The 22795-nt window shown below is 43.9% G+C and overlaps 1 protein-coding gene across 11 annotated transcripts in view; it reads right to left on the minus strand.

Annotated features, from left to right (window-relative positions):
* Positions 1-1125: 1125 nt before the first annotated feature.
* The window catches only part of PTPN13 (protein tyrosine phosphatase non-receptor type 13), a 158937-nt gene continuing 137267 nt past the window's right edge, over positions 1126-22795 (minus strand). For 6 of the 11 annotated variants that reach the window (XM_083756222.1, XM_083756217.1, XM_083756221.1 and 3 more), the window contains 16 exons: positions 21722-21880; positions 19622-19793; positions 19322-19532; positions 18534-18604; positions 17847-17908; positions 16736-16847; positions 15472-15603; positions 13738-13817; positions 13174-13229; positions 11862-11965; positions 9610-9758; positions 8919-9009; positions 6430-6767; positions 5758-5973; positions 4112-4174; positions 1126-2123 (listed from right to left, as the gene is read on the minus strand). In XM_083756222.1, the coding sequence (XP_083612348.1) occupies positions 2043-2123; positions 4112-4174; positions 5758-5973; positions 6430-6767; positions 8919-9009; positions 9610-9758; positions 11862-11965; positions 13174-13229; positions 13738-13817; positions 15472-15603; positions 16736-16847; positions 17847-17908; positions 18534-18604; positions 19322-19532; positions 19622-19793; positions 21722-21880 (2097 nt within the window). In that variant the 3' untranslated portion in view covers positions 1126-2042. Of the gene's footprint in view, positions 2124-4111; positions 4175-5757; positions 5974-6429; positions 6768-8918; positions 9010-9609; positions 9759-11861; positions 11966-13173; positions 13230-13737; positions 13821-15471; positions 15607-16735; positions 16848-17846; positions 17909-18533; positions 18605-19321; positions 19533-19621; positions 19794-21721; positions 21881-22795 lie in introns of all 11 variants that reach the window. The other 5 variants (XM_083756219.1, XM_083756216.1, XM_083756223.1 and 2 more) reach the window with 2 other exon arrangements.

Consider the following 22795-nt stretch of genomic DNA (forward strand, 5'->3'; position numbering starts at 1 on the left):
ATGTTAAGTCTGCAAGCTGCACATATTCTGTCAACTTAAGTTGCCACCCTTCATTGGTTGTAACCGCGCACGTTTTCCATTTTGGGGCTAACAAAACACAGGCCACAGTAGTGGCATACATAAATAACCTTTTTTGACACCTGGGGATTTCAGTCTGAATTGTCCCCAACAGAAAGGACTCTGTTTTTTGGGGAAAGTACTTTTAAATGTTTTTTTCAATTCATTATGGATTATTTCCCAATACTCTTTTACCCTTTTACAAGTCCACCACAACTCCTAGCACCCTTAACAAACTACAGTTTCCAGGATTCTTGCACCCAGGGTAGTTACGTGATTTAAATGGATGTTGTGTACATATCCGTAACAAGATCTGCACTACTACATAGGCACATGAATGCATCTATCAAGCCCTGTCCTTTTGTTTAAGTGTCCAGGATGTCAATTTGATGCCTCATCAAAGAGTAACACACACACACACACACACACACACACACATATATAAGTGGTACCTCGGGTTAAGTACTTAATTCGTTCCAGAGGTTCGTTCTTAACCTGAAACAGTTCTTAACCTGAAGCACCACTTTAGCTAATGGGGCCTCCTCCTCCTGCTGCTGCGCCGCCGGAGCGATTTCTGTTCTCATCCTGAAGCAAAGTTCTTAACCCGAGGTACTATTTCTGGGTTAGCGGAGTCTGTAACCTGAAGCATATGTAACCCGAGGTACCACTGTATTATGGTTCCCACAAGCCAGAGTGTGCAATGATTCCTTTCACAGTTATGATTAACGAAAAACATGCCATTTAAAAGGTCACTTCCAGCATTTTTCCTAGGCTGGTTAGTTCTCTCTGTAGGTTTCTCCAAGTTTTTCATGCTTTGTTTGCTTGTTCAGACATTTTGGCTTCAGACGCAGAAAAACTTGGGAAGGTTAACAGTCAGAGTTAGTTAGATTGCATATTTATCAGGTCAGCTTCCGTGGGGCAAAGCCATAAAAGGGAACAGAGTGTCATCTAGGCACGGGCGGCCTGTAAGGTCTGATGCCACCCCACCCAAAACTTGATCAAAGCAAGAAGGATCTGAGACTGAAGAGAAAAACAGGTCAAATTGACAGAAGACGTATGAAAATGAACTCTCTTTTAAAAGTGTTTTATTTACACTGTGGAGACGTCCCAGCAGTTATAAGCTTAGACATCTGATAATTGAACTTTTTTTTGTAAAAGTATATAAATATATACACAAGACTCTATATAAAGTAAACATTGTGTAATACAGTAAACGTTTGCTATTTTTCCTTATGCTAGTTAAGTTGTTCTGTAAAGCTTAAATACTGATTTCAAGTATTTTCTATAAAAAGCTCTACTGTATTAAAAATGCTGGGGGAAAAAGACTGCTCTGCTATAAACAAAACACTTAAAAACAGACTAATAAAAAATTACCAGTAAGAAAGACCACCAGGATAAAATACTGTTTTCATTTCCCAACCGCCCATCCCTTGCATCAGAAATATACTATAAAATAGTTGGGAGGGAGAGAAAACGTAATACTTCTTTAAAAATAGGAAGCAGTTTTTTTTTTCCTTTTTAAAAAATGTGTAAATTGCTTATCATAGTTCGAAAAAGCTGCAAAAAAATTGCAGTGTTATTAAATATATATGGCGCACAAAGCCCCCCCCAACCTGTTGAAAAAAAGAGGGAGTTATAGTGGTACTCGATCGAGATTGGAACTGGAATCCTATTGGCAGAGCTCACCTAGGGCACAGCTACACTACATTCACACACACACACACACACACACACACACACACACACACACACGTACTGGTTTCACACCAATTTAACTGCCATGGCTTCCCCCCAAAGAATTATTGGGACTTGTAGTTTGATGAGGGCGCTGAGTATCCCGGTCTCAAGTCTGTCACCAAACTACTGTTCCCTTAGGGAGACATCACACAGACATTTAACTTGTTTTAACTCTGTAGTGTAGATATGCCCAAATTATTCAAGAACCTCATTTTCCCCCCTTAAATGCATATTTGACTTGTAACAGCTTAGTTGCTTCTTGGCTTTTCTTCTGCTTGGAGCCGTTTTAGGACGTACAGGATAACTTGATAGCAGAAAACGTACTGGTCCTGCAAAAGGAGGAAACGGCGTGTAAACTCATGGGAACACCAATTCTGAACTGCAACAAAGCAGCTGTAATAGAGTCCACTTAAACACAGCTGCATCCTAATCTTTCACCCCACAGATTACACTGGCGTAGAGCCTTTAACTGGGTCCATTCTCACAACCTCCAGGGCAATTCTGCAAGGCTGTTTGGAAGAGGGCTGAAGTCACAAATCCGCCCCCGCAGTCCGCCCCCCTTGCCTGTCGCCAACCATCCATTCTGCTCGAGGGGAACACTGCAAGACCAGCATTATTAATCTAGTGCAAAAAACCAACAACAACAAATAGGAACCTGCTTTGTTCAGTCAGTGCCCTGCTAATGGGCCCAAACCAAGAGAATAGGGACCATGAAGGCCTTATGTCATTTTGTATGGAAGCTATTTGAGGAGAGGGACCTAGCTCAACTGTAGAACAAGTTCACTCCCTTGTGTCTCCAGGAAGGGCTAGTAAAGACCCGTTTGACACGCTGGAGAGCTGTTCATCAGAGTAACCAATGCTCAGCTAGATGTACTAATACTGTGACTCATTATAACACAGCTGACTCTGCTTCTATGTTCCTCTGTCCATGTGGCCTAGTAACAGGGACCCCAAACCCCCACATTACCCACAGGTACCTGCAGGGGCCTGCTTCCAATTTTTGGTCTTCTGGTTTTGCTGGTTGCAGGAGTTTTCTTTTTGGGGTTGGGATACTGTCTGCTCTTTGTTTGCCTGTTGTTTTTTTGGGAGGTACCTTTGTAGGTGCTTTGCTGATTTTTCTATTGGGGGGGGGCTTGTCCATCAACAGTCCCCTCCCCACCCCATGAAATGGATACATATATTTTTGTGGTGCCCACCCACAACATTTTCTTAGAACCCCAAAAGGCTGGTGACTCCTGGTCTAAATGAATTAGCATTGGCTCTCCAAGGCTTCATTCAGAAAGGTTGTTTTCACAGCCACCTGAAGTTGTTTTCATGACCCTGGGTGCTTTATGCTCTGTTCTCAAGGAATTTCCTGCGTAGATGACTGGATAAGGATCTTCCTTCAACTGAAGTCATTTCCAGCCAATCTCTTTATGGTGTGTTCATTCTGATTTGTTTGCATGACTGTTACTGAGCATCCATCTGGATTTGTCTGCATGAAGGCTATACAACTTCCTATCAATTGACTGTCATAATAATAATAATAATAATAATAATAATAATAATAATAATATATTTATACCCTGCCCATCTGGCTGAGTTTCCCCAGCCACTCTGGGCGGCTTCCAATCGAGTGTTAAAAACAACACAGCATTAAATATTAAAAACTTCCCTAAATAGGGCTGCCTTCAGATGTCTTTTAAAGATAAGATGGCTGCTTATTTCCTTCACATCTGAAGGGAGGGTGCTCCACAGGGCGGGCGCCACCACCGAGAAGGCCCTCTGCCTGGTTCCCTGTAACGTCATTTCATCTCACATCATGCTTTTTTTGTCACTTTCCTTACCTGGTTGTTTCTTTAAAAAACTGGTTTTGTTGCACAAGAATGCTTAGATTGGAAAAAAACAAAACTGGCTGGTATGCAATTGAATCCCACTTGCAAAACAGCCAGTCCAAGACTGTCTATTCTAACAAGCTGCATCAACAGCTCTCCAGTTACTTTGGTGGAAGCTGTTTCCAGCATCACTACTCCAAATCCTTCAAGCAGCGATGCTAAGGACAGAACTTGGGCCTTACGAATGCATCGTGATCCCTAATTCCCTCCACGTTCTGGTCTCACGGATTAAATGGCTCAGATTACACACAGCACCTGCAAAAGTGCAAATGCACTCGTAGGTGCCAAACCTGCCTGCAGAAATATGCAGTGTATCAAAGTTCCTTGTTTTGAAATTTTGAAATTTCCTCGCCTTCCTGCTCTTTGATCTGCCGTTCAGAGGGATACGTGGGAGAAAAGCTCCCAAAGAAACCAGAAGCGAAACTGAGTTAGGACACACGTACCTCCGTTTGCACCATGCCGTGCCTCTGCAAGCGCATTGTGCGCACCACGTCAGAGATGTCAAACTGGCAGAGGAAAAAGAGGAGAAGCTGTTAGGCACCACTGGTCTGAAAAGGAACCTGCTGAAGTGTTCTAGAAGAGTGCAACAGTGCAAGGGCTAAAACGAGGACTGCGCACACGACATACAAATAAACCTCATTTACAGTACATGGCTTTCCCCATAGGATCTTAGGAACGGGTGCTTATCTCTCACAGAGTTACAGTTCCCAGCACTCTTAAGAAACTCTGTCTCCAAGGCAGCCTGTACATGTTCAGCAGCAGTCTTGGCTCTGGGCCTTTGCAAAACACCTCTAGGGCGAGGGGGGAGATTTGCAACAGGGCAGTGGCAGGTGGATGCTTAACCTCCACAGAAACCCCTTCTTTGCCATGACCCCAGACTCTAAACAGTGAGCAAGGCACTGAATCAATGGCTACAGGGACCCTAATGAGAAGTTCCATTAGGTTTCTGACTCTGAGGCAGTCAGTGGTGATCAAGGGCTGGCTGGGCTGGCAGGAAGCTGCTGAGTTAGATCTCCAAATCATCAGTCTATAGAACTAGAGCTGTGATCCTCACCATCCCCTGAAGAACTAAGAGCCTCCCACAATGCCTTGCCAGCAGATTGGTCCAAGGAATACACTAGGCAGGAGGGCTATGGAGCAAACAGGAAGCGTCTGCCTTCAAACCAAAGGGTTGGCCCTTTAAGAGTTTGCAGTTCTCCAACACAGGAGAGGTGGACTGAAGGCAAAGGCCTCAGTCCTTTTTGGAGCAAGTTCCTCACTTGGAACTCTCCATGGTGCTGTGGCAACTGGCCTGCTTTTATGTGCCCCAATGTGCTGCTCCTTCAGCCCAGAATAGGGCACTCTAAATAGCCGCCTTCCAATGCAATAATGCAGAAATGTGCCAGTAACCCTGGGGTGGGGCAGGTGATTGCAGGTGAACATCTGCAGGTGGGGGAATGATTAAGAATCCCCCTTCCCATTTGCTGCTTCTCCGCTGTAAGCTGCCCGTTCGCCCTGCTCTTTGCAGATGTTTGGCAGAAGCCAGTAAAGGTAAAAGGCAAAGGACCCCTGGACAGTAAGTCCAGTCAAAGGCGACTATGGGGTTGCGGCACTCATATCGCTTTCAGGCCAAGGGAACCGGTGTTTGTTCACAGATAGCTTTCTGGGTCATGTGGCCAGCATGACTAAACCGCTTCTGGCGCAACAGAACACTGTGAAAGAAACCAGAGTGCGCGGAAATGCCGTTTAGCTTCCCACTGCAGCGGTACCTATTTATCTACATGCTTTCAAACTGCTAGGTTGGCAGGAGCAGGGACCGAGCAACGGGAGCTCACCCAGTTGCGGGGATTCGAACCGCCAACCTTCTGACCGACAAGTCCTAGGCTCTGTGGTTTCACCCACAGCGAATCTAATTGAAACATTAAAAGCTCAGAAGAAAATGCCACCTATGGTAGTTAACCTGTGAATTCTCTGAGTATATATCAAAATTGAAACTATACTTCCCATGGGGATGTTGTATCTTTCGTACCCATTGCATTAGAAGAACGGTGGATGCAAAATAAGCAAGCTAGCCAAATAACTGTAGGAAGGAGAATGGATAGTCACTCACCTCAAGATCCTGGCTGATCAGTCCCAACACCACGTCTATGCAAATAAGCGTCCCTGATCGTCCAATGCCTGCGCTGCAATGAGTGATGATCGGCCCTGATTTGTGGATGTGCCTCATGTAGGATATGAAGGTGAGCAAATCATCTGGCTGGGAAGGTGTGTCATGATCTGGCCAGGCAGTAAAGTTTAGGTGGAAAATACGCCGGAGTTCGCCAGTCTAGATTTTAAATTAAAACAAAAAACCCCCAGAAAGAGCAAGAATTGAGGCTTCTGTGAAGAGTAACAAGTCTCTAAGCAAATGCAAAAAGCTGCCACTTTTCGAAAACCCAACAGGCAGCTATCTCATGTAGAGCTTTCTCCCTCCTCTATTTGAGTATTGTTAATGTTGTTCACTACTATTTACACAGCTGGAGTTTTTGTTTGTTTGTTTTTCCATGGACATTATGTTACATGAATATTACGGTAACTTATTATATTCCCTTTCCCTCGTGGTATTATGTAGTATATGTTTTCTTTGCTGTGGAGACCTTTGGGTGACACGTGACTAACATGTTCAATAAATAATACTAGGAAAAAACTGAAACAGCAAATCTGCACCTGGCACACACCCCGACTTCTCAGCTCCCCTCTCCCACAAAGCCATTCTGCAAAGTGTGACACCCTGTTCCCTTACCTGAATATCCTCTAGCTCCATAACTCGAATGACAAAGCCTTTAAGCTGCTGCAGCCTCACCAGAGCAAGACGGAGCTTATCGCTGATCATCGTGGTTTTTCCGAGGACGTCAGGCCAGTACCTTTGACATTTGACCTTTTCGCCTTCTACTTCCTGGGTCATCATGGCAACGAGAGTGCAGTTCTGCTCCCAAGCCATTTGCCAGAAGTCCGCCACTGTGGTGGGGAGGGGTCCTTGGCAAGCAATATAAACATATTCCTTACTCCCCACCAGCATCCGGATAAAACTGGCATTGATGTAGCCACCTTCGGCCCCCAGGGGTACCCTTGTGGTGTCGTCTGCAATTCCAGAAACAGAAGAACCAGGAATTAAAAAGGTGTTTTATCATCGCTGCTCTTATTGCTACTGCTATGACATCTATTTGCATGAAGTTTTAGGATGTTCAACAGAACAGGACTCTGTCCACAAGAGTCTACAATCTTTAATTTGACACGGTGGGGGGACGGACAACAGGGGAGGGAGGTGTAAACATGGGAAGAATAATTATTTCAGTTACATATGCATAGGCTTAGTCACAGTACAGAGACTAGTGAGCTATGCCAAAGGCTCACAGCATAACCTCAAACACAACAACATGAAGTCACATTATTTCATAGCTTCTTCAAAATGCCTTGGCACAGCTGTGGACGCAATGCTAAAAAATGTGGGAAAGCAGGTGTGGAAGTTCCTTCCTAGTGTAGTCGGAAAGGCATGTGCATCTTCTCAGCAGTGAGGGCTCGAACTCCAAATATGGAGATAGGTCACTTAATAGCTCACTGCAGGGGTGAGGGCAATGTTCTCTCCCCCCCCCCCTTGGGACATTTACATGCATGAAAACTGCACACTCAAGTCAGATTCACACACCTGCTTTCTCCTCTTCTCTGTCAGTTCTGAAGCTGCCTCCTAGATGCGAGTCAGAATAAAGTGCATTGGGGAAATGGTGAAGAACGATGTAAGAAATGGCTCGCAAGGTCAAGCCAAAGGTCAGCTCTACTGAATCCTGCACTCTTGTCTCCAGCAATAGCTAACTGGACAGCCCTGAGAAGCTCTCAAGTGGGGCATGATAGAGAGTACCAGCCCCTGTTGGCTTGGCCCCAGCCAAATACACCACATGCAGAAAAACCAACATTTTTCAAGTACACATCTGCAGTTCCTTATTAGTAACTTGAGGCTATAGTACTTCAGGAAGAACTTCAAGAACCTTCCTAGGAGGTGGCTTCAGATCTTGGATCTCTTGAATCTGAAGCTCGTTATTTTGATGAGGATTTTCATACATTTTGTGCATAAGAGGGCAATGATCCTAACACCCCTTCATACAAGCAGGAATCACATCCCGGAAAATAAATGTCTCAATATACTGCAATCTGTAACACCGTACTGTTTTCTATTGGGAAATTTGATGGAGCTCTGCATTTCTGGAACTTGCCTTTCCCATTAAGTATCTCTTGGGAAATGAATATAGAGGGTGAGCAACAGAACAGTGAGATAGTGTGTAAGCTCTGCCCAAGCAGAACGGACACTGGGTAAAGGTTAGTGGATGCAGCGTGATAACCAGGACAGAATACTAAATTATTTGCTGTACAGTCCGTGCATGTGTCACAGTGACCTAGCCTTATGTTTTCTTTGGGAGTCCTTTTCTTAAAGGGGGCATTGGCTCAAGTGAGATCTTTTAAATACATCTGAATATAGTGGCACATATTAACTGCTCTCAGGAAATAGGCTGCATGGGATTCAGTCTCAAGAGAGTTTGCTTGGCACTTACGGTTTCAAACAGAACGCCGTTAGCACCCAAACACCTAATACTAGGTACGCAGGGCTTGCACCCCAGGGGCAAACTGGATATAATGAGGGCAGCAATATTTCTGGTTCACGTAGCTGCCTTGGTACGTCCCACAGAATTGTTGTCTTGGTGCTTAAACACAGCTTTCCAATTTGGCACTTCTCCAGCCCTAGAGAAGCTTTCTTAATTCAAAATATCCCCCCAGCCGATATCAAACTACGGCTCTTGAAAGTGACCAAGCAGATTTTGACCCACTAAGCCACCATCCTCTATGGATGAGAAAAAGCGGGGGGAAAGAAAGGGTACCAAACCCCAAGCAGGAAGTGAAACAAGATATTTATCAAGTGTCAGGTGGGCTACTATTTATGCAGGGCTGGTGTACCGTGTTTTAGCTGGTTGGGTAACCATTTTGGCTTGCCTGCCACTGATCCGAGGCCCACATGCCGCAAAGGAGCCAACCTACTCACTCACTTTCCCTTTAATCCTCAGTTCACCAAATCCCACCTTGCGGAACATCCATCGCACCTCTAATGACACAATCAATACAGATTATCTCCTAGCACAGAGAATTCATGCACAGTTACCGAGCTGAGGGTCCTTCGGAAACCCTTCAGGAAAGGATAGAGAGACAAATTAAACCGCAAATGGCCTTTTGGAAATCAGGACTCACAAGGCAGTATGTTCTTATATCTATTCTTCTTCCTGTTTTCCTTTGTTTGGCCCACCAAACACTGATCCAAAGGCTTTAGGTCTTGAAGATTCTGTAATGAGACGTGTAGTTGACTAACATCATTTAACAATACATGTACATGAATTTTTATTTTTTTAAAAAAACTACCAGACTGAACCAGGGTTAAAGTATGTGTAAGCAGATTAGTTTTTATGGTGTGCGTGTAAGAAAACATGTAAGAATGTAGGGGAATAAAACAAAAACAAACGACCTGAGTTTTCGGAGGGGAAATGTCCACTGAGAATCAGAGGTGAGTGAAGCAGACCTGTTTGCATTCCCATGTTATCTCCTCTCATATTCCGAGAAGAGACATGACAGCTGTCCCTCAGGGGCTGTCACATGGAAGATGGAGAAAGCCTGAACCAATGGCTTCAAGTCACAAGAAAGGCGATTCCTCCTAAACCTCAGGAAGAACTTTCTGATGCTAAGAGCTGTTTGACAGTGGGGTAGTCTCCCCGGGGGGATTGTGGGTTCTCTTGAACAGGAGGTTTCCAAGCAGAGGTTGGGTGGCCATCTGTCATGGATGCTTTAGTTGAGATTCTTGCCTTGCAGGGGGTTGAACTTGAGAATCCTTTGGGGTTCCTTCCAACTCTTAGGATTGTGTCCACAGCGCAAGAGTGTGTAGACTCACCTCAATCTCTTTTGAAGGGATGCCTTGTTCCAATAGACCTCGCAGCATCCGGATAGTTGACTTCAATTTGGACCCTGTATATTTGCCCGAAGGAAGGACTTGGACGATCGGAAGTGCGGCAAGCTCTTCGTCGGTGACTAAAGGGCAATCTGGCACGGGAAGGAGGTGGGATTTATGAGCGCCTATAAAAATCCACCTAAATCCAGTCTTATGCTGCCACCCCATGAAATATAGCAGCAGTTGTCTGCCTGGCAGCACGTGCCACTTTCAAGTTGTCAGCGGCTGATGAAAACATATCATGATTATTGCTTTTGTAAAGGCTCCCCGTATATAACTTGGGTGGTAAACAACCCCCCGTTTCTCATTATCCCTCCATGCTTGGTGCTTCAAAGGTTGCTACCGACAGCGCTTTTCTGAGATTTTTGTGAACGTCGGCTCAAATTTAACAGAAACTAATAAATAACCATCTGCATTGTTAGCGTTCCTTGCACAATGAGTACAGTTAAGACCCTGTATGCCAGGCAAATTCGCTGCGTTTTGCAGACAAGGTAGATTGGTTTGTAAGCCGTAGTCTTACAGCTCAAACACTGGTGCTGAGCGGTTGAGGGGCAGTTCTTGAAGAGACAAGCACATCGTGTTTTAAAATCACATGTTTTACCCCAAAGGTTCCCAAGAACCGTGTTTGTGAAGAGTGCTGTGGGAGCTGAGCTCCAGTTTCCAGGATTATTTGGGGGTAGCTATGTATTTTATTTTATTTTATTTTATTTTATTTTATTTTATTTTATTTTATTTTATTTTATTTTATTTTATTTTAATTTATTTATTTATTTATTTATTTATTTATTTTTATTATTATTATTTATTAAATTTCTATACTGCCCCTTCATCCGAAGGTCACAGCGCGGTTCGCAATATACAAAAAACACAAAAAATACATACCATGATAACAAACAAAAACAATAACTCCTCCCAGTTTAAAAGGCTATAGATTGTTTAATTAGTCAAACGCCTGGAGATTAGCGGTTAGATTACTGCAACGTATTATATGTGGGGCTGCCTTGAAAGACAGTTTGGAAACTTCAGCAGGTGCAGAGATTCAGCAGCCAGAGTTGCTCTCCGGAGTAAGATGTCTTGAGTATGCAACACAATCCTGGCCTAGTGCACTGGCTGCCAATCAGTTTCTGGGCCCAATTCAAAGTGCTAGTTTTGACCTATAAAGCCTTAAACAGCTCAGGACTGCCTCTCCCCATATGAACCATCCCAGACCCTGTGGTCATCATGTGAGGCCTTTCTTTGTGTCAACATGAGAACAGACCATTTCTGTAAGGTAAAAGTAAAGGGACCCCTGACCGTTAGGTCCAGTCGCGGATGACGCTGGGGTTGCGGCGCTCATCTCGCTTTACTGGCTGAGGGAGCTGGCATACAGCTTCCGGGCCATGTGGCCAGCATGACTATGCTGCTTCTGGCGAACCAGAGCTGTGCACAGAAACGCCATTTATCTTCCCACCGGAGTGGTACCTATTTATCTACTTGCACTGTGTGCTTTCGAACTGCTAGGTTGGCAGGAGCAGGGACCAAGCAACGGGAGCTCACCCCGTCGCAGGGATTCAAACCGCCAACCTTCTGATCAGCAAGTCCTAGGCTCTGTGGTTTAGATCACAGCACCACCTGCGTCCCCTGCCTTTTCTGTGGTGGCTCCCTATTTGTTGAATGCTCTCCCTAAGGAAGCCTGCCTGTTGCCAAGCGAAAATGTTTTTCTATAACTAGGCCTTCTGCTGATTGAACATTCCATGGCCTTTTAAATGTGTTTGTGGGAAGGGGGGGCAGGTTATTGGTTTGTTGTTGTTTTATTTTGTACTTTATGTTCTCATTTTGTATTTTTATGTTGCGCACCACCCTGTGATCTTCAGAGGAATTTAATTATAAATACAAATTTAATTATAAATACAAATTTAATTAATCATCATAATAACAACAACCCACTTTTTAAAGAAAGCCAGGTCTTTGTGATAAGGGAAGTGACAGGATAAGTGTGGGGTGACTGAATGATTGACAGAAAGCACCCAGCAAGGACATCGCTGTTCTATAACCGCCCCGTATAAGAGTCAGAACAATTGTTTAATAAAGATGGGACAAAATCTAACCTCTGTATAAACTATGTGGAAGCAAATCAGAATGAATACTGAATAAACAGGTAATCTGCAGAAGACCAAAAATATTGCGAATTGGCCCCTCTCTCTTTGATTGCTTACCTTTAACAGACTGCTGCTGGTTTATTGATTCAATCGGTAACTCATCACTTCCCCAGGTAATCTCATCGTCGTCTCCCTGACCCACCAGAGGCCGCTGGGGTAATCTTAAAAATACAAACATTTCCTTAAAAAGACTCAAAACTGTGTCTGCATTCCCCCACCACAAAGGACAAAAAATTATCTTGAGAAACAAAACGTTCCACGCAATGGAAGTTCAAATGAAAGTAGGAATTACCAACTTAATTAGATTATATATGCCAATTCTTAGTATGATTCATGTGAGGAAGGTAGTTTCCATTTGCGTTTTTATGGCCATCTTATTCGACATTCTACGAGGGCACAGAAAACGAAGCATAATCTGCAGAAGGCAAAGGAAGCCTGACCTTCACGGCATGCCACATGAAATATGGAATGGAACATGGAAACATGTGCCCATTATATACGGCCTCACCCACACTATACACTGGGTGGCTTCCCACAAAGAATTCTGGGAACTGCAGCTTGTTAAGGCTTCTTCTGAGATTTGTTAGAAGACCTGTCTACCCCCACACAGCGCTAAAATTTCCAGAGTTTCCTGGGGAGAGGAACTGATCATTAAACCACTCTGAGAACTGTAGCTCTGTGAGAGGAATAGGGTTCTCCTAACACCTTTCAGAAAAAGGGATGCGGGTGGTGCTGTGGGTTAAACCACAGAGCCTAGGACTTGCCGATCAGGTCGGCGGTTCGAATCCCTGCGATGGGGTGAGCTCCCGTTGCTCGGTCCCTGCTCCTGCCAACCTAGCAATTCAAAAGCACGTCAAAGTGCAAGTAGATAAATAGGTACCACTCTGGCGGGAAGGTAAATGGCGTTTCTGTGCACTGCTCTGGTTCACCAGAAGCGGCTTAGTCATGCTGGCCACATGACCCGGAAGCTGTACGCCGGCTCCCTTGGCCAATAAAGCGAGATGAGCACCGCAACCCCAGAGTCGGCCATGACTGGACCTAACGGTCCGGGGTCCCTTTACCTTTACCTAAATCTTTCGGAAACATTAACTAACTATAGTTCCCATGACCCTTTGGAGGATGTCATGCCTGTTTATAAAGTGGTATGATGCTGCTTTAAATGCACAGTGTAGATGGAGCCCAAGCTGTTGGGTTCCATGCAACAGCAAGAAACACCCATTTCAAGTATATCACTAAGTGTGGCTAAGACTATATTATCACACGGTATTTTTATTTCAATTTTTCGAGCTATCAAAACCAGTAAATATGAGCCAAATTAAGGAGGACTGGCCTTGTGTATATCTCCATTTTTTTTTAAAAAAAACCTCACCTTTCAGAAATCCTTTTGTTACTACAATACTCTTCACAGCCATTTATTTGGGGTGGCTAAGGAGAAAACCAGAACATTTGTAAAATAAATTATAATTACATAGCAGGGAACTAGCAAGGTAGAAAACTTTTATGCAAAAAAATCTGTGCCTTATTCTATTCAGTTCTTTTCTTTGCAATGGGAGAATATAGAATAGTGTCACCTCTTTCTTTTTGCTGCCTACAGCCACCATTTTGTGCTGACAACCACAACATCCGCCAAAGACGTTGATAATACTCTGCGAATTGCCAGACAGTCAATATTTTGGATGGCTTTCAATCACATATCAGCAGATTAGGTTGCACAATTTTAATCATTTATATTTTCTTTTTTAAGCTGCCCTTTACCGTAAGGTCCCAGGGGGAGGTAAAATATACAATTATGAAAACAAATAAAACAATTACAGACAAAGCAAAAATAAAAAAGTGAAAACTATTAAAAATAGCTGCATATATACAACAATTACACATATAAAACCAGTGCAATTTTTTAATAAAAAAAATCCTGCTACCATATTTATTTTACCTCTGGGAAATCGTCAGGCAACGATGACCCATCACAGTCTGTGTCTTCTGATTTCTCTTCTGCAAGTTTCCCATTTGCCTCTACTGGGAGAGAAACATGGCGTCAAAAAATAAGAAAAAAGAAAACCACAAATGATCAGGACCGATAGGCTTTAATCACTCACTAAATGCAAGTGTGTGCCACTATTTAACAAGGCTAGGGCTGTGGGGGAGGGCAGGGTGCTGCTGGAGATTTCCCCAGGTTGAACATCTGCCTGCCACACAATTAATAAAAGACACAGGAGACCTGCCAGAAAAAAGAAGAATTCCTTACTACATCCATGAGGCTAACTTGGAAAAGGTCCAGCTGCTGCTCCTTAAATGCTTAGCTATCCGAATAGTATTGCAAAGCACAATAATTAAGGGTAGGAAACAACTATCAGCAGATGAAACACAGACACTAAAGGAACCACTTATTTCTTCAGCAAATCATTTGAAGGGAAATAAGCTACCAACTTTGGTGAAGGGATCTATTTCTGACTTTCCTATTTCTGAGCCTTTTATACTTTCATTATGCTTCGTTAGTTTTTCTGCTTGTTTGCTGTCACCAGATGTTGGCCTGAGTGTGCGCGCGCACACACACACACGAGCACTCTGACACCTATGTGACGTTAACATATGAGAGTGCTGGAGGTGAAATAGTTAAACAGGTTACCCAATCAGAACCCAGGGGAGTGGAGTCAGAGGGACTATAAAACCAGCTCTGGGGTGTGTGTGAAGGGGAGTTCATTGGGTGGTTGGTCGGAGTGGGAGTGAATTGGGATAGAGTCTGTGGGTAGGTTGAGTTAGGGTAGCGAAATAAGTTGAGTCAGGAACAGTTAGGAGCTAGGAAGACAAGTCAATATCTGAGAGGTGGTTTAGTGAGTGAGAACAGGTAGTGGAAGTTATAGGTCTGGATAGGCACCCCATGATTGTAATTGACCGATACCATTTATGAAACCACACGCTTGTTAAACTGCAATAAATCAACAAATGTTTATGTTCCAATTTAACCCTGACTGGACTCAGTATTGTACCAGGTAGGGCCTGGATGGTGGCAGCAAGAAATAAAGTGGTGGCACAGGGATCAATAGACGGTGAAACGTCCAGGGACCCTGTGTGATCGCCACAACCTCTTCCTCCCAGCCTGCTCCCTCTTCTCCCTCATCATCGTCCCACCACCAATCCCCTGGCTCCGAGCCTTCTTCCCCTGGGGGTTTCCTTGGGGGTTCCCTAGCTGGTGCCTCCCACCAATCCTCTGCATCTGGCCAGTCCATGACTCATCATCACAACTGAGGCACCACCACCAAAAAGCCCCTTCTCTCAAGGGAAAAAAATGTTGCGGTTTAGCAAGACTCACACAAACATTTCAAATACACAACACACTGGTGTTTATTTTCCAAGATACCCTGAAATGGAAGCCTCCAGCTTTGAGCCTGAAACTACATCAGACAGAACTCTGCAACTGTTAAAGATCAACGATTTTGCCAACGGTTAAGCAATGCTTATCAGCAACTTCTGGATGAGAAAGCTTCCCTGGAAGTTAATGAGCGTGCAGACCGAATTAGCACTAACAAGGCATTTGCATCACAGATAGCGACGACCTAGTAAGAAATGAGTTGCAGGCCTAATAAAATTCAATCTTGTGAAGTACATCCACTCTGGAACGGTCTTTTATTAGTGGGATTTTTTTCACCGATGGCTCACTTGACTGTACCTGGCAGGTGGTTCCCAGATGCAGCGTTACTACGGTTTAGCAGGTTCTGGGCTTCTTCATCTACAACATCTAAAAGGTACTGAATGACTTCGTTGTGATCGTCCACATCATAAGAATCATCGTCTTGCACCTCTGCTTTAAATAAAACAATGTCACATAGCTGTTGCTGCCAGGGAGAAGAAAATGGGGAACATGTGGAGTTGCAAAGCCCCACTCCCCTTGCTGAAAGGCAGTACAATTTTTAGATAATCTCTTCTTGTTTCTCAGTGCTAGGTAATCCTTGAAAAAGAAACAAGCAGACTCAATCTCCCCTCCACTTCCTTGGAAAAGAAGGAAATCATGATAGGACTGTGTGATCTACGCAAGTTTACTCAGCTACCATTGCTTGCGTTCATCTAATTTACCCTTGTCTCTATTTCTCCATGTTTCTCACACCCTTCCTCTGGTGTAATCTGGAAATCTATATCGAAAGCTCATTGAGGAAGAGGCCTGTTCACAGCAAAACACCATGTATACCCGGACAGCACTTTGGGTGGTAAACCCATTGAAAATCACGGACTTAACAGCCATACTGATTACTGCATTTTTCGTTGCATAAGGCACACCTGACCATGAGGTGCACCTACTTTTTTGGGGGGTAATTCAAGGAAAAAAATATTATTTAAAGGGAGCGCTGAGCAGAACCTGTATGCATCCCAGGCTCTGCTCAGCGCTCCCTTTCATGAGCCACACACACACTCCACACAGCTCTTTAAAGGGAGCACGGCTCTTGGGGGCTTTTGCGGGAGGTGGGGGAAGTGAGAGAACCATGCTCTGTCCCTTCTCCCACCTCCCGCAAAAGCCAGGGATAGCCGTGTGAAGCCTCCCCAGGGCTGGTGGGGCTGGTGGTGGGGGAAGCCCAGCTCCCCCCCCCCCAGCCCCAAAGAGCAGGTTGGGGCTGGCGGGGGAAGCCCAGGTTCCCCCAGCCCCAGGGACCACACATTCGCTCCATAAGACGCACAGACATTTCCCCTTAGATTTTAAGAGGAAAAAAGTGTGTCTTATGGAGCGAAAAATACGGTAAGTTCAACGGGTCAACACTAAGTAAGACTTGGTTTAATAGCATCCAGTTCTAACAACATTATTGTTCAAGAATATTATACTGAAGCTGGACAATACAACTTAGAATACTTAGGCATAGCACCCTCATTCATTTTACTGTTTCAGTGCACTCCTAAAAAGCTTTTGTAAGAGACACAAAACTGTCCCACTCTGCCATCCTTACCTGAGTTGTTACTGTAGCTGGAAAAATCAGAGGCCTGACTACTAACGTCTTTAGATACGGTGACATTCCCTGGCCCTTTCGGATAGTGGCTGTTGTTCATTTCACCATTAACCTAACAAAACCAAGAATCATAAATCAGTTTTCTCTTTAAGCATTGCTGGCAATTTGGATTTAGGTGTTTTGGCCCCACGATTCAGGGAAGTATGCAGCTCGCTGCTGGAGCACACGTGTAGCTTGCAGAAGACCCCAGATTCAATCCCTCTCATCGTCTAACTAGGTATGACATGGTTCAGACAGCACTAAACCATGGTTTGGCATTACACGAAGGAACCTTTCTCCAATCACATGCTCCATTACCCACCCTGACTTGCTGACTGACCAATTAAAAATAGTTTGCTATTAACATCTGAACTAGGCAAGCTGTGATTGGTACAAACCACAGCCTATATCCACAAACCAGAATTGGAAACCATGGTTTGATAGTGGTTTCCAGTTCTGGTTTGCAGGCAAAACCTGCCAAGTTCAGGCCTAAGAGTCGACTATGGTTTCTCTCTGAATTCAAAAGCAGGGATGGTACAAGGAAATGAGGGAAGCTGCAGTTTTAGGTAACGCTAAACAATTGATTGAATCGGCTTACAGAAAGACAGAGGAAGGAGGCTAGTCTGATATCATCAAACATGCACATTTTAAAGAAACTTTTCCAGGCACTTCAAAACTTGACTAATCTAATATTTTTTAAAAATCCAGTAAATGGCATTATCTGATTCATGTCTACTTCTGCTTAAATACTGGGTATTTAATATTCATTAATAACTGAACAGTTAAAAATGCTGGGTGGGAAGGTTTTCTCCCACTAGCAGAAGGAATTTCCTCTGTCAGAAACAGATTTCATCTGCCAGAAGAATACCCTTTCTTCAAAGGGAAGGGAATCTGCTGGATCCAGCTCCAGCTGTTGACAAGCTGAAGACCATGTGAACAGCCAAGATCACCACTGATGTAAATTTGCCCTGCGCAAAGCTGTTCCCCTTTAAAACACAAACATTTCATTGTGCAGCACAATTCCTCCTGCTGCAGCAACAAGGGGAGAGAGTAACTGTTCTCAGTTACTTACTTTTGGTGCATATGCCTCAGGTCCTATTTCTGCTTTGCCATAGGGGTCTCCAAGTAAATGACCTACGAGAAGAGTGTAGAAATTGCATGATTTGTTATTTTCCAACAAACCAATAGGTATCAAATTGTAACTTGAAATTTAGCCATCTTGCAATTAAAAGTTATTATCTTTCTTAAATGTAATTTTGAGGTTGTTGTTGTTGCTGCTGCTACTACTACTACTACTACTACTATTATTATTATTATTATTATTATTATTATTATTTCAATTTAAATGCCACCCTTTATCAGAAGATCCCACTGGTCGGTGTACATCATTAAAAACGCATTACGGAGCATCAATGATAAAAACATAATAAAAATAGATAGCAAACTGATGGACAGCCTAATAATAATAAAATAGTCATCATAATAACACTCTTCTCCCCCACATTTTCACAAGTCATAGACTATTTAATAGCCATAGGCTTGGGTAAAGAGGAATGTTTTTGCCTGGCACCTAAAGACATGTAAAGATGGCGCCAGGTGAACCTAAAGATGGCGCCAGGTGAGCCTCTCTGAGCAGAGCATTCCACAGTCAAGGGAGCCACCACCGAAAAGGCCCATTCTCTTGTTGCCACTTTTGAGAAACTATGCACAGCACAATAGGAAATCAACTTGTAAAACTTGTATACATTTATGCCCTTACCATTATGCTTTATTGACCTTGGACTTGAGTTATCGGGGCCTTTGGACCTTGGAAACACTGGATGGCCATCCCTGAGAAAATAAGAAACTCTTAAGCACAGTTTGTACAAACGGTTCAAAATATACCCGAAATCTGTCTGTACTCAAGACGTGCAATTCTTCACCACATTATTAACTGGGAAGAGATCACATGTGATCTCTGTGCTGGATTGACCAAAACTTTCAATATACATGCTTTAATTTGATGGTTTGCTTCTAGTTGCATCCTTGCCTATGTTCTGGTACATATGTAAATATGAAACTTGGTTATTCTTATTTTCGTTACTCTTTTCTCTTAGCACTACAAAAAAGGGGCATTGTGTTATGGGGCCTCTGAAACGTGACACAGTTTAAGGCCTCAGCATGTCTTAATCTGAGCCCAAAATATATGTACCATAGATTCTGGCGTATAAGACGACTTTTTAACCCCGGGAAATCCTCCAAAAAGTCGGGGGTCATCTTATACGCTAGGAATGGCGCGGAGCCCGTCGCCCACTGCTGCCGCCGTGTATAAGACTGGCGTATAAGTCGACCCCTCAAATTGGCAGCTGCCAATTTGGGGGGTCGTCTTATACGCCTGGTTGCCGAATATGCTGGAATCTACAGTACATTACTGAAATTAAGCCGACTGGGCTCTTGTCAGGTGCCTGGAAGGAAGACTGCATGTAGGCCACCTTGAGCTGCATCATGGAAGGAAGGCAGGAATAAAGAAAATAAAGAGTACAGCATTTAGCCATTCCTAAGAAGTACCTTGTTGCTTTCAACACCACTGTTGGAAGCGACATCTCCAGCGTCCTCTTTGCTTCTTTCAAAGTCATGCCCTGGGTGCTGATCCCATTAATGTAATGGATGACATCCAAGGCACGAAGAGTCCCTTCTACGGCTGCGGCAGATTTTGGAGCGATATCGCTAATGTATAACACTGGATAAAGGCTGTCGTGACCACCTGCAAGGGAGATGCCTGGAGGGGAAAAGAAATAGCACCATACATATTTTGCTTTTGCAAACAGAAGAGGACGGATGGGCAGATGCCACGAAAGTTTGGATTACCCAGTTCTTCTTTATGGCATGTCAAGTGAATGTCAGGCAGTAGATGTGGCAGCATGAGAAACTTGGGTGTCTCCAAAACACGCCCAAGCACCAGCCTGACTGTTTTTGGAGCAGCTCGGAGGAAACTGACAGCATCTGTGTGGCTCATGTTAGTGACATCTGTATCATTAACCTGTGAAGATGAAGATCAAAGAAAGAGAGAGATCTGAGAGGTGGCAATGATTTAAACAACCTAAGCAGCATTTCCAGACAGTGAAATGGTTGTCTGACACTATTATTTTACTTTTAAAAGACAATTGTTTAGGGAAGTTTTTAATGTTTGATGCTGTTATTGTTTTTAATATTCAGTTGGAAGCCGCCCAGAGTGGCTGGGGAAACCTAGCCAGATGGGCGGGGTATAAATAATAAATTATTATTAATATTATTATTATTATTATTAATGCCTGTCATGGTTGAAATATATAAAAAAATTGTCCAGTAGCACCTTAGAGACCAACTAAATTTGTTCTTGGTATAAGCTTTTGTGTGCATGCATGCACACTTCTTCAGATGCCTGTCATGGTGATTGGGGAGGGGGGGAGAGGGGGCAGACATTTCATTTATTTACTTATTGCACAAATTTTATATACCACTTTATTGTAGATTCAAAGCTGTTTACAAAAACACATGGGATTTGCACAAGGACCTCTTCAGGTGAGGTAATCACACACACACACACACACACACACACACACTACAAGATACAAACACTGAAGTTTGGAAGAGGGAACTACAAACAGTATGAATCAGGATACTAGCAGTGGCGTAGCGTGGGTTGTCAGCACCCGGGGCAAGGCAAGTAATTTGCGCCCCCTAACCTGTGGATTTGCGCCCCCTAACCTGTGGATTTGCGCCCCCTAACCCCCAGATGTTGCGCCCGGTGCGGCTGGCCCCCCCTGCACCCCCCACGCTATGTCACTGGATACTAGCATCTTCTCGGTGAAAATCAGTTAATTTATATCCCATTTTTTCCTCATAAAACACGTTCAAAGGAACTTGCAAGAAGCAAAATTAGAGAAAAGGTGCACAGCACTAAATAGTATGTAACAGCACCAAATAATACATAATAAAAACCAACATCAAAGCAAGCACTCAGAAGGATAACATCAAAAATGCATTGAGGCAAATCACCTTGAGAAAGTCTAACTGCTTGTTGGAATAATACTTCTGAAAGGAACCAGCGATATGCCCTTAGAAAGGACGTGTACAACCAATGCGGCCGTCACAAGCTATCGTTAAGTAAACTGTTCTTGCACTGACATCCACTGTAGCTAAATATAAGCTAACAAGGCTATCGTGGAAACTTTTAGGTTTGAGATGTTTCTCCAGCAGACCAGGCTATATGCACGGCCACTGCAAATCCTTTAGCCCACTGCAAACATCTTTAGTCTGCTGCAGCAACAGCCTCAGTGCTGCTGTTTTGCCTTTCCCCCAAGTTTTATCTTTTAACTTTATTTATTTATTGAATTTATATACTGCCCTTCAAAGATAAAAGGTAAAGGGACCCCTGACCATTAGGTCCAGTTGTGACAGACTCTTGCAGTGCTCATCTCGCTTTATTGGCCGAGGGAGCCGGCGTACAGCTTCTGGGTCATGTGGCCAGCATGACTAAGCCACTTCTGGCGAATCAGAGCAGTGCACGGAAACGCCGTTTACCTTCCCACTGGAGTGGTACCTATTTATCTACTTGCACTTTGACGTGCTTTCGAACTGCTAGGTTGGCAGGAGCAGGGACAGAGCAACGGGAGCTCACCCCGTCGCGGGGATTCGAACCGCAGACCTTCTGATTGGCAAGTCCTAGGCTCTGTGGTTTAACCCACAGCGCCACCTGTGTCCCATGCCCTTCAAAGACACAGAGCATAATAACAAGAGGAAAGCTTTTGCCTGGCACCTAAAGATATGTAATGAAGGCGCCAGGTGAGTCTCCCTGGGGAGAGTAGTCCACAAATGGGGAGCCACTGTTCTCGTGTTGCCACCCTCTGCACCCTTTGTGGATTTGTTTTGCAACGTAACAGGAAACAAACCAAGCGGTCCTTTTTCTTCTGCTTCATCCCAACTCACCTTGATCAGTCGATCTCCAGGTTGTAACCTCCCATCACTTTTGGCAGGGTCTTGAACGACGTCATGGATGTAACAGCCAACGTTATCATTGCCTTTGGTCACAGTGAAACCAAGGCTACCCTTCTCTGATTTAGTCAGCACTACATGGAGCTCCACCTCCTGGAAGGAAGCACATTTTCAGAACGTTTCAGACTAAGAACTAGCAACACAATACACATACACAGCTACATAGATCTGCATGTGTTATCTATCTGTGTGGTGGTATTTGAGGATTGCAATTTCTGTGAACAAACCAATTTGCACCTCCTGGACTAACGTGCAGATCAGAACATAACTCTCCCTTAGATTTTCCTCTGAATTTTGCAATGCAGTTGTTGGCTCAAAAACGTTCTACCGCATTTCAAAAACAGTATACAGTGGTACCTCAGGTTACATACGTTTCAGGTTACATACGCTTCTGGTTACAGACTCTGCTAACCCATAAATATTACCTCGGTTTAAGAACTTTGCTTCAGGATGAGAACAGAAATCGTGCTCCGGTGGCGCGGCAGCAGCGGGAGGCCCATTAGCTAAAGTGGTGCTTCAGGTTAAGAACAGTTTCTGGTTAAGAACGGACCTCCGGAACGAATTAAGTACTTAACCCCAGGTACCACTGTATTTTAAGCATAAAGCATGTTTAGAAATATGCAAATTGATTATAGGTGGTACATGACCCCAGTCAAGCTTGCAAAAATTTACCACTTGTCTGACAATAAATGTTGGAAATGTAAAGAGATTGAAGGTACATTCTTTCACCTTTGGTGGACGTGCCCAAGGATTAAGGCTTTCTGGGAGAAGATTTATAATGAAATGAAAAAGGTATTTAAATATACCTTCTTAAAGAAACCAGAGGCCTTTCTCCTGGGTATGGTCGACCAGTTGGTGTTAAAGAAGGATAGGACATTTTTTATGTATGCCTCAACAGCAGCAAGAATACTTATCGCAAAGTATTGGAAGACAGAAGAACTACCCACGGTGGAAGAATGGCAGATGAAAGTTATAGACTATATGGGACTGGCAGAGATGACTGGCAGA

The sequence above is a fragment of the Podarcis gaigeae genome, assembly GCF_964106915.1.
Source record: "Podarcis gaigeae genome assembly, chromosome: 9".
In the NCBI taxonomy this organism is placed as follows: Eukaryota; Metazoa; Chordata; class Lepidosauria; order Squamata; family Lacertidae; genus Podarcis; species Podarcis gaigeae.